The sequence below is a fragment of the Hyperoodon ampullatus genome (genome assembly GCF_949752795.1).
Source record: "Hyperoodon ampullatus genome assembly, chromosome: 19".
Taxonomy (NCBI): Eukaryota; Metazoa; Chordata; class Mammalia; order Artiodactyla; family Ziphiidae; genus Hyperoodon; species Hyperoodon ampullatus.
The window spans coordinates 38,188,456-38,202,345 of NC_136932.1; the positions used below are offsets into that span (position 1 = coordinate 38,188,456).

At 42.5% G+C, this 13,890-nt stretch overlaps 1 protein-coding gene across 4 annotated transcripts in view; it reads left to right on the forward strand.

Moving 5' to 3' along the window:
• Window positions 1–13,890, forward strand: part of MYH10 (myosin heavy chain 10) — a gene marked incomplete at its 5' end in the record, with an annotated part of 131,402 nt that overhangs the window by 19,913 nt on the left and 97,599 nt on the right. For all 4 annotated transcript variants that reach the window (XM_079724672.1, XM_079724673.1, XM_079724674.1 and 1 more), the window contains one exon: window positions 8,402–8,429. In XM_079724672.1, the coding sequence (XP_079580798.1) occupies window positions 8,402–8,429 (28 nt within the window). The remainder of the gene's footprint in view (window positions 1–8,401; window positions 8,430–13,890) is intronic.

Here is a 13,890-nt window from a genome sequence, read left to right on the forward strand (position 1 = left end):
CTGATTGTCTATTAAGATGATAACCTCACTCTCCCTAATGATTGTCTCAAGCCCCTGCCCGCTTCAGCTCCCGAGGTCCCTGCGTCCCTTTATCCTCCCCAGCTGGTGGCTTCTTCCCCTGATCCATGGAGAAATTAGAAGCCACCAGAGAGGAGCTGCCGCAGCTTCCTGAGCCAGATTTACAAACCGTCCTGTCCTGCGCCCACTCCTGTGAAGGGAGTCCTCCCAGCTCCTTCACCTCTGATGCCCGTCCCATCTCTCCTAGGAATCCGTCTCAGGAAGCTCACAGTGTTGACTGTCTTCTGCTTCCCTTTTTAGAGGCTCCTAATGTTAGCATTGAATGTGCTGAAGTTTTCCCCGTTACTTTAAAAAAGAAAATTCTCTCTTCCATCCTCTCCTTCCTTTCACAGCTGGGTTTCTTGAAAGCATCTGCTGGTTGGTAGGTAGATATGGTTGGTGGTAGGAACTTGTGAAAGCGCTCCTGTTTTCTCAGGGAAAGACGAAGCAGGGTCCCAGCTGAGGGTGAGGAGGAGGGAGCAGAGACGGGAGATTTAAGAGAGGAACGGAGGGAACAGAGATGGGAGATTTAAGAGAGGAACAGTGTGACATAATTCTCTAGAAGACTCAGATAGTACTTACATTTATACTGTTGACATTGTGTCACATATTTAAAACAACAGCTATTGGAAATACAGGGGAAAATGTGACCCACAGTTATAGAGGGAGCTTTAATGTGTTTCTCTCAGAATTTGAGATAAGTAGGGAAAAGAAAGAATATAAAGAATGTGATGAACACAATTTAGCAAGCTTGATTGGAAAATGTGTATACAGTACTACTGCCCATCAAGCAGAAAGAACATTTACAACCTTGGCTTGTAATTTTGATGCTAAGTCACCAGTAAAAATCTCAGATCAGGCCACATTCTCTGACCACAGTTCAGTAAGACAAGGTATTAACAGATTTCCACCTGGGTTTGTTCTGTAGGAGTGTTGTTTAATGAGTTCTTCTTACTGTTTTTGCTGTTAGCCATTCATCTATATGGCTTTTTTGGTAAAAGAAGAAATCAAAACCGCTATTATAGATTCTTTAGAAGTTAACCACAACAAAATATCACATGTAAAAAATTGATGGCTTGGGGCTTCCCTGGTGGCGCAGTGGTTGAGAGTCCGCCTGCTGATGCAGGGGACACAGGTTCGTGCCCCGGTCTGGGAAGATCCCACATGCCACGGAGCGGCTGGGCCCGTGAGCCATGGCCGCTGGGCCTGCGCGTCCGGAGCCTGTGCTCCACAACGGGAGAGGCCACAGCAGTGAGAGACCCGCGTACCGCAAAAAAAAAAAAAAAAAAAAAAAAATTGATGGCTTAAGGCAAAAACTGCTTTAAGAAAGAATTCATAGCTATAAATATTTTTATTAGTAAACAAAAATTTATATACAAGCCTTTTTACTCACAAGATAGATGAAAGACAACTTTATGATAATTTATTAAGCTGAATTGTCTCATGAGCTTTTCTGTGTGTCATTTCACACACACAAAAGAAGTTCTTTAAAAGTACAGCCTGGATGTTAACTTAAGACTTCTTGTGGTGATCATTTTGCAGTATATACAAATATTGAATCATTGTGTTGTACACCTGAAACTAATATAACGTTACATGTCAGTTATACCTCAATTTTTAAAAAAGTACAGCATGAAATGAACCTAAACAAGAGGAAAAACATAAAATTGTTAAGTAAAACTTGAACTGGTTCCACAAAAAGACCATAAAATAGACAAACAATTTGGCAAGTGTGACTAAGAGAGAACCACCAGAAAGAATAAAGGTTTTATAACACTATGAACAGAGACAGAACTGACTCAAAATAAGGTGGAAAACTTAAAACAATGCCAGTGGGAGAAATGGTAAAGATTGTCAGAGGTTTTACCTTTATGTCTCAAAGACACAAGGCCCAGATAATTTTAGTGGTGAAGTCTGTCAAATCTCAAGGACTAGATAATTCCTGTGTTATCTAAATGGTTTTAGACCATTAAACAATGCAGAATAGTCTGGATAACATCAAGATCAGAAATTGTCAAAGAACTTTGAGTGCTTAAATTACTTTTTACTTTTTGTTAAAAAGTAATATGTGAAGATAGTTGAAACAAGCAAACACACCGTACAGCAAGGCTTACATTATTGAAAAAGAAACAAGAGATACCTGTCCTACCCCTGCCCATTCTGGATTTAGTCTTTAGAGGAAATCATATTTTAATCTGTTTCTTCTTGTGTATGTATATATTTCAAAGTAACAGGCTTGTGATATTCTTTCTTTCTTTTTTTTTTTTTTTTAACTTCTGGTGTTTTCTATAGACTTCCTATTATGAAAGAAGAGTTTTTAACTGCCCACCCCCATCTTCCTGACAGGAGTCAAATCAACATTTTTTGGCATTTTAGTATTCAGCATTTAAACTATTTCTCCTACGATCACGTTTCCTTTCTTACACAATTTGCTGTTTTCCCTGGGGTTAGTAATTTTCCTATTTTGGGGGAACAGACTAGTTCTGCAATTACTACATTGATTTGACAGAACTACAAGTCTTCTTTCAATACGTAGACATGTATCACATAATTTATCAGTGTCTTTCCTCCCTTGGAGACATACCTCTGGGGACCCTTTATCCTCCAGTCTGTACTTAGTGGTCTTCAGACTTGCCTTCGCCTACACTCTGGAAATTCCTTGCTTCTTTCTGTGGACTGCTGGATCAAAGGGTATGTGTGTTTTAAGGGTATGTGTGTTTTGTGTGTGTGTGTATTTTATTTTTGGCCTCGCCTTGCGGCATTCAGGAGCTTAGTTCCCCGACGAGGGATCAAACCCGTGCCCCCTGCAGTGGAAGCACGGAGTCCTAACCACTGGACCACCAGGGAATTCCTCCTTGCTTCTTTCCGTGGTTGTATTTCTTAATTTATGGATCCCATATGCTGTTATTTTGGATGGAGAATAACCTCCAGTAGCTTCCTGAGAAACACTGGAAATAACCAATTGTTCTACGAATAAGTAATTACTTAAAAGGATGGCTCACTTACGTAGTGGAATCCTGAGCAGCAGTCTTGAAATGATGTCTGACACACCAAGGGATGTCCTAGTATAATAAGCACATATACTACCCCTCTCTTGTTTTAAGAATAAGTCTTTTAAGACTAGGATTGATATACATCAAAATGTGAACCTTTAAAATGTAGGTTAAAGTATTCTTTTTGAAAAATGTTGAAACTGGATACAAGTTTCTTACATTCGGAGAAAGGAAAGCAAGGAAAACAAACCATCGTTTAAAAGGAACATCAAGGAAGGCTTCAAAAGGTCAGAAAACAGGTTAACACCAAATACAGCGGTAAATATAAACACTTTTAACCCCCTATAAATAACAGAGCCTAATATAATCATATGCCCCTTATAAGAGAGACATCTCAAAGTAGAAAAATAATAGCAGTGCAATGATGGGCATTTCCTCGGCCAAATGGGTACAAAAAGGGAGCACCAATTAAAGTCATCTCAAGTCTAAAGTAGACGTCACAGCAGAAACAGGGACAAAGAGCATTATTTTATGCCAGGAAAAGGAATGTTTTATAATGAATTACAGTTGCCTTGAATCTATGTATTGAATCTTATAATGTGGGAATACAGGCAGTGGGAGACAGTAACACTCCTTACCCTGAGAAGCTGTCAAATGTAGGAAAACCCTTCTAGTGATTGTGTTAGAGAACTGTTATCTCATTGAAGATACAGGAAAATAAATAAAGACAATATCATAGTGATAAGTGCTGTGAAGAAAACTAAGAGGGTACAGGCATCAGTGAAAGGGTTAGTGAGGGGATGAAACAGTGATTTCACTGGGTGATAAGTTTAAAGATGTACTTATTCTTTAGCCAAAAATATATATGGTAGCAGTGAACAAAAATAGGCAGAACCTGAATAAGAAATTGCAGAACTTTTTTAAAGTCTTAAATGTAGAGGCACAGCATGTTGCTGAATGGGAAAACTAAATACATACAATTTTAGTAGGTATCGTTTGCATACAGTAATATTCAGCCTTTTTAGTGCATAGTTTTTTGACTTTTGACAAATGCATATAGTTGTGTAACTACAATCAAGATATAGAACAGTTCTATCTTCCCCCCAAATTTCTACACTTTCCTTATAGTAATTCCCTCCCCTCTAGTCCATGGCAACCACTGATTTTTTTTTCCTTTGTCACTATAGTTTTGCCTTTTCCAGAACATCATGTAATCATACACAAGTTAGCCTTATGAGGGTGGCTTCTTTCACTAACAGTACATTTGAGTGTCATCCACCAATACTTCACTCCTTTTTAGTTCTGAGTAGTATTCCATTGGATGCATGTTCCACAGTTTATTTATTCACTTACCATTCGAAGGGCATTTAGATGGTTTCCAGTTCTTGGCAGTAAAGACACTAGAAACATTTGTATACAGGTTTTTTGAGTGTAAGTTTTAATTTCATTTGGCTCAATCCTAGGAGTAGGATTGTTTGGTCACATGGTAGGTGTATGTTTAACTTTATAAGAAATTACTGAACTTTTTCCAAATGGCTGTGCCATTTTTCAACCTTACTAGCAATGGATTAGAGTTCCAGTTCTGCATCCTGTCAGCACTTGGTATTGTCAGTTTTTTATTAAATTGTAGTCTCTCTGATAAGTGTGTGGTGATATTTCATTGTGGTCTTAAATTGCATTTCCCTAGTGACTAATGATATTAAGCATCTTTTGATGTGCTTATGCCACCTGTATGTCTTCTTTGGTGAAGTGTCCAAATCTTTTGACCATTTAAAAAAATTGGGTGGTTTGTTTTCTTATTACTCATTTTTGAGAATTCTTTGTCCTTTTTAGTTACAAGTCCTTTATTGGGTAAGTGATTTGCAATTTTTTCCCACTCAATCTGTGATCCATCTTGAGTTAATTTTCATGTACGGTGCAAGGTATGGATTGAAGATCATCGTTTTGCATGTGGATATCCAGTTGATCTTGGCACCATTTGTTGAGAAGACAATTTTTTTCTCCAGTGAATTGCCTTTGTCAGGATTCTCAATTCCTTTGATCTGTATGTCTGTCCTTTTGCAGATATCATACTGTCTTGGTTACAACAGCCATATAGTAAATCTTGAAATCAAATAGTGTATCTTCCACCATCATTCTTTAAAAATTATTTTCTCTATTCTAGTTGCTTTGTCTTTCAATATAAATTATAGAAATTAGCTTGTCATTTTCTAAAAAAGGTCCCACTCTTCACATTTTGATTGGATTGCATTGACTCTATAGAACAATTGGAACAGAATTGACAATAGTTTTGAGTCTTCCAATCCATGAGCATGGTTTATCTCTATTTATGTAGATCTTTAATTTATTTCATCAGTATTTTATAGTCTTTAGTATATAGATCTTGCACATACTTTGTTAGATTTATATCTAAGTATAACATATCCCTTAGTATAACTAAGCATTTCCTGTTTTTAGTAGTGTTAAATGGAACTTAAAAATTTTTAGTTTCCAATTGTTCACTATTAATATATAGAAATATTATTTTTAAAATATATATTGACATATTTTGCAACCTTGCAAAAGTCCCTTATTCTGAAAGGTTTTTTGGTGGATTCTTTGGGATTATCTCTATAGACAATTATGTCCTCTACAAATAGAGACATTGTTATTTCCTCCTTTTCAAGTCTCTGCTTTTAATTATTTTTCTTCTTTGTGATGTTGAATAGGTGTGAGAACAGACATCCTTGTCTTATTCCTGGTCTCAGGGGGACAGCATTCAGTTTTTCACCATTAAGGATGATGTTAACTGTCTGCAGGTGTTTTGTAGATGCCCTTTATCAAGTTGTTGAAGTTCCCTTTTATTCCTAGTTTGCTGAGTTTTTTGTTTTTGTTTTTGTTTTTGCTCATGAATGATGTTGTTTTATTGTATGTCTTTTCTACATCTATTTAGGTTATTGTTTCTTCTTGAGTGAACTTTAGTAGTTTATGTCTTTTAAAGAAATTACCATTCATCCTAGTTGTCAAATTTTTTGGCAGAAAGTGGTTCCTAATGTTTCCTTATTATCCTTTCAGTATTTCTGGGATCTATAGTGGTTTTCCCTTTCTTATTACAGATATTGGTAATTTGTGTCTTATACCTGATCATTTTGTCTAGAGATTTATCAATTTCATAGATCTCAAAGAACCAGCATATGGTGACTTTTTTTTTTCCTGTTTCCCATTTCATTGATTTCTGTTCCTTATCATTTTTTCTTCTACTTATTTTGCGTTTAATTTGTGCCTTTCTAGTTTTTTAAGGTAGGAGCTGAGGTGACTGATTTGAAACCTTTTTCACTGTTGAAAATATGATTTAATTCAACATGGATTTAGAGTACCTCCGTATGTGTTTTTTGAAAGGTGCTTTGGAAAATAACTGAGCTATCAAATGAGTCTCTACTCTTTAGAAGGCTAGTTGCATTTTTGAACATGAAGTTACTTCCCTTAACTGTCACTATAAGGCTGTCTCTGGTTATATTTATAGGTTTTTAGAGTATAAAGTTCATTGTAAACTATGAAGTGGAGTTCTATAGACGTTGCTCAGACCAGGAGAATTTGGGGTGTGAGAGTTCATGTTTAGAGTGAATAATATGCAAAAACTTGGTAAAATCCTAGTTTTATAGGTGAAGAACCCGAGACCAGGAAGGAATCAATGCCTCATTTATAGATCTGAGGGTAGTTTGTGGTGGGGCTGGAACTAGGACAGAAGATTCCAGTTCCTGGTGTCTTGCCAGTGCCCGGCCCGGCTCCTTGTACTGGGTTCTCTCAGTGGACGGATGGCTGACTGTTAATTCTGGGAATAAAGAAGCAAGACAGTCTGTGACCTCAGGTAGCACATGCTGGTGGGGCGGGCTGTTGGCAGTATCGTTTGTCTAACTCCAGAATACTGGTCAAAAGAAGGAAACAGGGAGGAGCCTGAGGAAGAGGGTCTGGGGAGGCTCCTCAGAGGAGATACAGCTGAGCTGAGCACAAAGGGCAGGTGGAGGTAATCCAAGTGGTCATGGATCCGGGAAGGACATGCCAAAGAAAGGAGATGGCGCATCCCTGGGAACGGGAACCCATAAAAGGGCAGACATCAACTATGTTGCCCATGGCAGCCAGAAAGAAGGAGAAAACAGTGGTTAGGAGCTATTATTAGGAATTAAATTAGACTCAAGGGGCCGGGCAGTAATATGCTCTTACTATAACTCAGTTTATACACAGTATATGAATGGATTTGTTTCTTTTAATAATATTATATGAAAAGAGTATGACATAGTGAAGGAACTCTTCATTTCTCTTTGATGGAGGTTATCTGTGCCTGAACTACTGTGAGACCTTCATTGGGCACATGATGGCTTTTCTGATGGAAAAGCAAGCACAGCGTAGGGAGCAACGGAAATGCTACCTGGGCCGGGCCCTCGTGACCGCAGTTCCTTTTGAGGCAGTGACAGTCTTGGTCGGGAGTGTTGAGGACACAGGCACTGGAGGCAGACAGGCCTGGGTTCTCACCTGCATCCTTGTCCCCCAGTAGCTATGTGACTGGAGGATTAACTTCCTCAAAGAACATTCTCATCTGTAAAATAGAGATAATGAAGCTCATAAGTGATTGGAAGTCATACAACCTACACAGGTGGTTTTGTCCTTGGACTACATACACATGGGTTTGCATTTCACCTTTTCAGTTGAAAAAGTGAGCTGAATATGAATATTTAAATCATTCATCGCTATAAAATCATGTTAGATTTTTTCATCATACGTCCTTTTGTTATTTTTGGTGTATCTCACATTCTGACTTGAGACAGTGGTTAAACCTCATATAGATGTTTATCCTCCTTCAATCTTCTTTTCCACTCAGTGTTTGATACTTTTTGGGTTTTTTTCTCCTTTAAGGTCAAATTAATAATGAGTCCTCTCTGGTGGTGGGTTTTCTTGAAAGGCAGTGGTTTCCAAACCTGGCCCTGCATCAGAATCACCTGGGGAACCTACTTAAAAAGAGGTTTTTCAATCCCTCCCCCTGAAGGTGGAGCTCTGCGGAGTTCATTTTTATAAAACTTCCCAGTTGACTCTGATGGGCAGCCAGGCTGGAGAGTCCAGGTTGATTAGACATGTACAGTCATCTGAGCCTGGATTGTTATCTACCCCAGAGATTCTGGCATTAGAATGATGAACTTGACTGGACTTAGGACTGTATAATATATAATAGTGTTGGGAAGAGTTAACTTGACCTGAGAACAGCAGTTACTAGTATTTTAGAGGCTGTCACTGCAACTTTATTATTATATCAAAAATTTTAAAAACCAGGCAAATGGTCACTTTCTTTTTTTTTTTGTTTGTTTTGTTTTGTTTTGTAGATCGTGAGGACCAGTCAATTCTTTGCACGTAAGTAAATGTTGAACATTCAGACTTCTTTTCGATTCTGTTGGAAAGTAAAAGCCGTTATTTTTTTGTATGGGGGAAGGGGGAAGGGAGAGCAGTCACTTAAGAGGTTGATGTAAACCTCGCAGTTGTTGTTTTAAGACTACAGTATATAAGTTGCTTAAATTTGGTGTTACTCTTTGGTTGTCAAACTGGGCTTTTCACACATTTCATAACGTTAATGTGTGAAACTTACATCTTTAGTTTGTTTGTCCAAGTGTTGACCTCTTGGACATTTTGGGAATTTACCCGTACCACCCAGGAAGCATTATTATCACGTGCCTGTGTACTGTGTGTGAAGTGCTGGGGAGTCAGGATTGAACAGAAACCATGTCAGGAAGCTCGGTCAGATTCGCACGTTAGGAAGGTCACGCTGGCTACGGTGGGGAGGATGCACGGGGAAGCGTGAACACGTAAAGACCAGGTGGGAGGTTGTTGAGTTAGCTCCGCGAGGGATGGAAGTGATTTCAGGTGGAGAGGTGGTCGTGGAGCCAGAGGAAAGTGGGTGGATCTCGGGTGGAGTTTAGTTTAGGAGACAGGCCCAGCGGGACTCGGTGATTTACACGCTTCAGAAAGGGGAGCTCAGAGAGGCTGGAGTTGTGCCAGTTTCAGGATGTAAGGAGTTCGGTGGAGGAACAGGTTCGGGGTGGAAGGCAAGGAGTTTGGTGGAGGACACTGACTTTGAGGTGCCTGTGGCTCTCCAGAGTGGAGCTGTCACTAGGCCGTTGGCCCCGTGAACGTGGAGTCAGAGCTGCGCCCGGAATGCAGAGCCGGCGGCCTGGGTGACGGCAGCCACACGGTGAGGTCGCCTCAGAGTGTGGGATCCCCGGGAGGGGCGACCTTCAAGGGCGGGGGAAGAGGGTGAGACGCCGCAGAGACGCTCAAACCGTGGGCCACAGAATGGGTCAGCAAGTCAGACGCCCTTGAGATTGAGTGAAATATACAGAACCATGGGTGTGGGATTTAGCGCTAGAGCAGGAGGCTGGCGGTGGTCGACTGAGGTGCACTGGGGGTGGGGAGGGAGGTTGAAGCCAGATGGCAGTTGAGGAATGACGGGGGCGGGTGTGTGTGTGTGTGTGTGTGTATGTGAGTGAGTGTGAGAAAAAGTTTTAAAAAAATCAAAAAGCCAAGTGTAGGCCTGCTACTTCCACAGGGTTTGAGAAAGTGAAAATTGCAGCAGTGGATTAGTGATGAGAAATCGACTTTTGTTGTTTTTGATGGTGTGTTTAATGTGGGAGAGGTTAAATGCTGTAGAGGGAGATGGGGGCAGGGCAGAGAGAACTGAGGGGCGCGGAGGGCACGGGGTGGGTGTCGGGCCGGGACCTGGGGGCACGCGAGGCCTCTAGAGTGACAGGGAGGCTGGGAGTTGAGAAAGTTCCCATCTCGTGGCTTCTCCTTCCCATGAAGAGAAACCTTGGTGTTAATAAGATGGAGGAGGGCAGAAGCAGAAATAGCTGACACTAGTCTCCCTGTTGTGTAAATTTTCTTCCAGCATTGTTTAGCCTTTGAATTATACGAATCAGTATAAATTTTATTTATTTTTTAAATTATTTTATTTATTTTTGGCTGTGTTGGGTCTTCATTGCTGCCCACGGGCTTTCTCTAGTTGCGGTGAGCGGGGGCTACTCCTCGTTGTGGTGCGCAGGCTTCTCATTGTGGTGGCTTCTCTTGTTGCGGAGCACGGGCTCTAGGCACGTGGGCTTCAGTAGTTGTGGCTCGCGGGCTCTAGAGCGCAGGCTCAGTAGTTGTGGCGCACGGCCTTAGCTGCTCCGCGGCATGTAGGCTCTTCCTGGACCAGGGCACGAACCCGTGTCCCCTGCATTGGCAGGCGGATTCTTAACCACTGCCACCAGGCAAGCCCCTGAATTAGCTTTTCTTAAACCACAAACCACCCTGACACTTAATGACTTAAAGCAGTTTTCCCAGCAGTTGGGTTGGGCTCAACTAGGCCTTTTTAATGAGCGGGGCCAGGCTGAGCTGTCTCACCTGGGACGGGGGGTGGGGACGGGGGGAGTTGCTGGCTGGCTGGCCCGGCTGCCTTGGTTGTAGGTCCTTTAATTCTCCAGCAGGCCAGCCCTGGTTTTAACATGGTGACAGGTGCCAAGAGCAGCAGGAGAGTGAGCTCCAGTGCACAAGGGTTGTGCACACTTGCTGCACTTGCTGCCGCCCCATTCCCAAGCCAGATGTGTGGCCAAGGCCAAGGTCAGTGTGTGAAACACTAGCCAAGGGGGTAGGTACAGCAGGATGTGAAACAGTTGGGGCCGTTGCTGTGGACCATCCCCCACAAGGGTGTTGGAATGGAACCAGATTCAATCCAACAAAAGCGGGGACAGTTTTTGTAAGTGGGTGCAGATGGGAGTCACTGAAATGAGAGAACTGAGGACATTAGCCAGAGAAACTGTCACGATGGACCCTGCCTGGGATATGGGCAAACGAGGGGGGATTGATAGGGAGGAAGGAGTTGGGTCAGAGAACTAGAGGACAGGTCCCCCTGGGGACACCGGGGCAGAAGGAGCAGGGAGAGTGGGCAGTGTGGCCGCAGGTGATGAGATGGGAGCACCTCGGTGTGGCCACAGGTGTGGGCAGCTGAAGCAGAGCGGGAGCAGGAGGTCATCAGGGTTGAAGGTCATCGGGGTTGAAGGTCTTCGGGGTTGAAGGTCTTCGGGGTTGAAGGTCATCGGGGTTGAAGGTCTTCGGGGTCGAAGGTATCAAGGAGCCAAGGGGCCTGGGTTGGGGGTGTGTCACTCACATGAGGAGAGGAGAGGCTTCACCACACACACACACACACACACACACACACACACACACACACGAGTGATAGTGTGAGGATGGTGGCCTCCAGTAAGCCCTTCAAAAAACTAAACTATTTCACTTAGAGGAATGTCCTTTATTCCAAGATAAGACCCTTTCCTTTTTTTTTTTTCCTTTTTTTCTTTTTTGAAACGGGAATGGAGGTTTTTGTTTGTTTTTAATGATCTTACTAGACAAAATAAATCCAAGTGTCAGACCAACCGTTATGGCTGTATGTGACCTCAGAGAGGCGGGGGCGAGGGGTAGAGGCTTTATAACAAGAAGGTCTGGAAGCGACCTGAGGGAGAGTGAGAAGGATGCCCCTGACTTTCTTCCTGATCGTGTACGTGTGCAGGTGTGTGACGTGGAGCAGGGCCGGCGGAGGAGGGAGTGCTCAGTGAGGACACTGAGAACGTGGGTGACTTTGCACACTGTGGAGTGGGGGGCCCAGAGAGTACAGAGGAAAAGAGGGGGGCGGGGGCAGGAAATAATGGGGTTTGGGGTCAGGAGAAAGAAAACATAACATGAGAGCAGAGGAAGGACATTTGAGGCAGTGAGCAAGACTGGCAGGGGTGTGAGTCTGAAGGCTCCCCTGCAGAGTTCGTCTCTGGGCCCTGGTGCATTGGGGAAGGGGCGGGGGGGACTTGGGCCTTTGGGAGGCAGCAGCCTTGGCTGGTCCTGGCTTCTAGGGGATTTCTAGCTCAGGTGGGCAGCCATGCAGCCAGGTGAGTTTCTAGACCCTCATCCTTGTCACAATCCTTCAGGACTTCTTAAAGAATCAGTGAACCTTCCAGGCATAGGGGACAGCGGTGAGAAATGGTGTCAGGCAATTCCACGTAATTTGGTCTTACGTGGAGCACAGGGTGTGAAGTAGGGAATAAATGCCAGTTTAAACTCAACATGCCTAAAAATTAACCTTTATTCTTACACAGACAAGATGTGTCTCCCAATAGCCTTCTTTCCGACATCAACGCTGTGTGTTTCCAGACTCAAGGTTTAAATCTTGCCCTGTGTTTGGACTCCCTGCTCTCTTTCATATCCCTATTTCTGGTTGTCACCTTGTTTCATATTTCTCCTGTCTTGTCCTAGCCCTACCCAGCAACTACTATCTGGCCCATCTTGGTGGATCCTGGCTGACTTCCTTGCCTTTTAGCCTCTTTTTCCCTCCAGGGAGGAAATATGCCCATCGATACAGCCAGTTCCAGCCCACACTGATATCCCCTCATCAGGCCCTTTTTTTTTTTTTATAAACGGTAATTCATTACCTGTTTAGGTCGTGTGGGTCTTGTTTTATAACTAGACAGTAAGGTAGGAACTGTGACTTACCTTCATTGCTTTTTAATTAACCCCTGAGAACCTGGCACACTGTTCTGAACATACTTAGGAAATGGATAAAAATGCAAACAAAAGAATGCATAAAAATGCAAACAAAAGAATGCATCTCTTAAGTAGGAATCAAGGAAATAGGCTTAAGTACAGATTAGGAAGTTTTAGAAACTAGTGAATACTGTATGTGTCTTCAAAGGGTAAAACCTTTCTGATAGCATTTTATAAAGGCATTTTATTTAGAAACTTCAAACCTACACAAAAATAGAATAGTTGGTGACCCCCATATACCCATCCCCTACTTCAGTGATTTTTTAATTTTTACATTTTCTTTACTTCATTTTTTTCCTTTTTTTAACCTTTGCTCATGCATTTCCCCAAGTTTTTATTTTAAAAAATTCAAACCTGAATTTTACTGAAAAGTTGAAAGAATGGTACTTTAAGTGCCCGTATACCCTTCACTTAAATGTCAGTTCTCTTTGTACACACACAGCACTTTTTTTTTTTTTTTTTTAAACCATTTGCGAGTTTGCAGGCATCCCGACACTTTACCCCTAGGTACACAGCAGGCGTTTCCTAAGAGCAAGGCATTCCCACATAACCACAGACCATTGTCACACTTGAGAAAATTGACAATGATTCAGTAATGTCATCTCATGTACAATCCATATTCGAATTTCTATAAGAGTCCTCGGCATGTTTCTAATAACTTTTAAATCCTGTCAGGCTCTCACGCCTTGCATTCCTTACCTCTCTTCATTTTAATTCTATATTCTAGAATAGTCTGTTCACTTTTTTGCTTTACTTACTTATTTAATTCCATTGGCTGTATTCTTCCAAAAAGTCAGTTATTTAGAACGTGATCTGCAAATGTCTTTTTTTTTTCTTTTTCTTTTTGTGGTACGCGGGCCTCTCACTGTTGTGGCCTCTCCCGTTGCGGAGCACAGGCTCCGGACGCGCAGGCTCAGCAGCCATGGCTCACGGGCCCAGCCGCTCCGCGGCATGTGGGATCTTCCCGGACCGGGGCACGAACTCGTGTCCCCTGCATCGGCAGGCGGACTCTCAACCACTGTGCCACCAGGGAAGCCCTGCAAATGTCTTTCTAAAACTGTTTCAAAGCACTTCTGACCCTGACTTCCTACACTGCACACTGCTCTACGGTGGGCCTGCTCAGCAGACACCAGCCACAAGCTCTGGGGTTCCCAGGCCACCTGTACTTCTGATGAAATAAATAACTACACGTTTGGGGCTTGCCACTACCTGCTCAGATTCGATACTTTGCTAGAATGACAAGTCAGAGCCAGGCAAA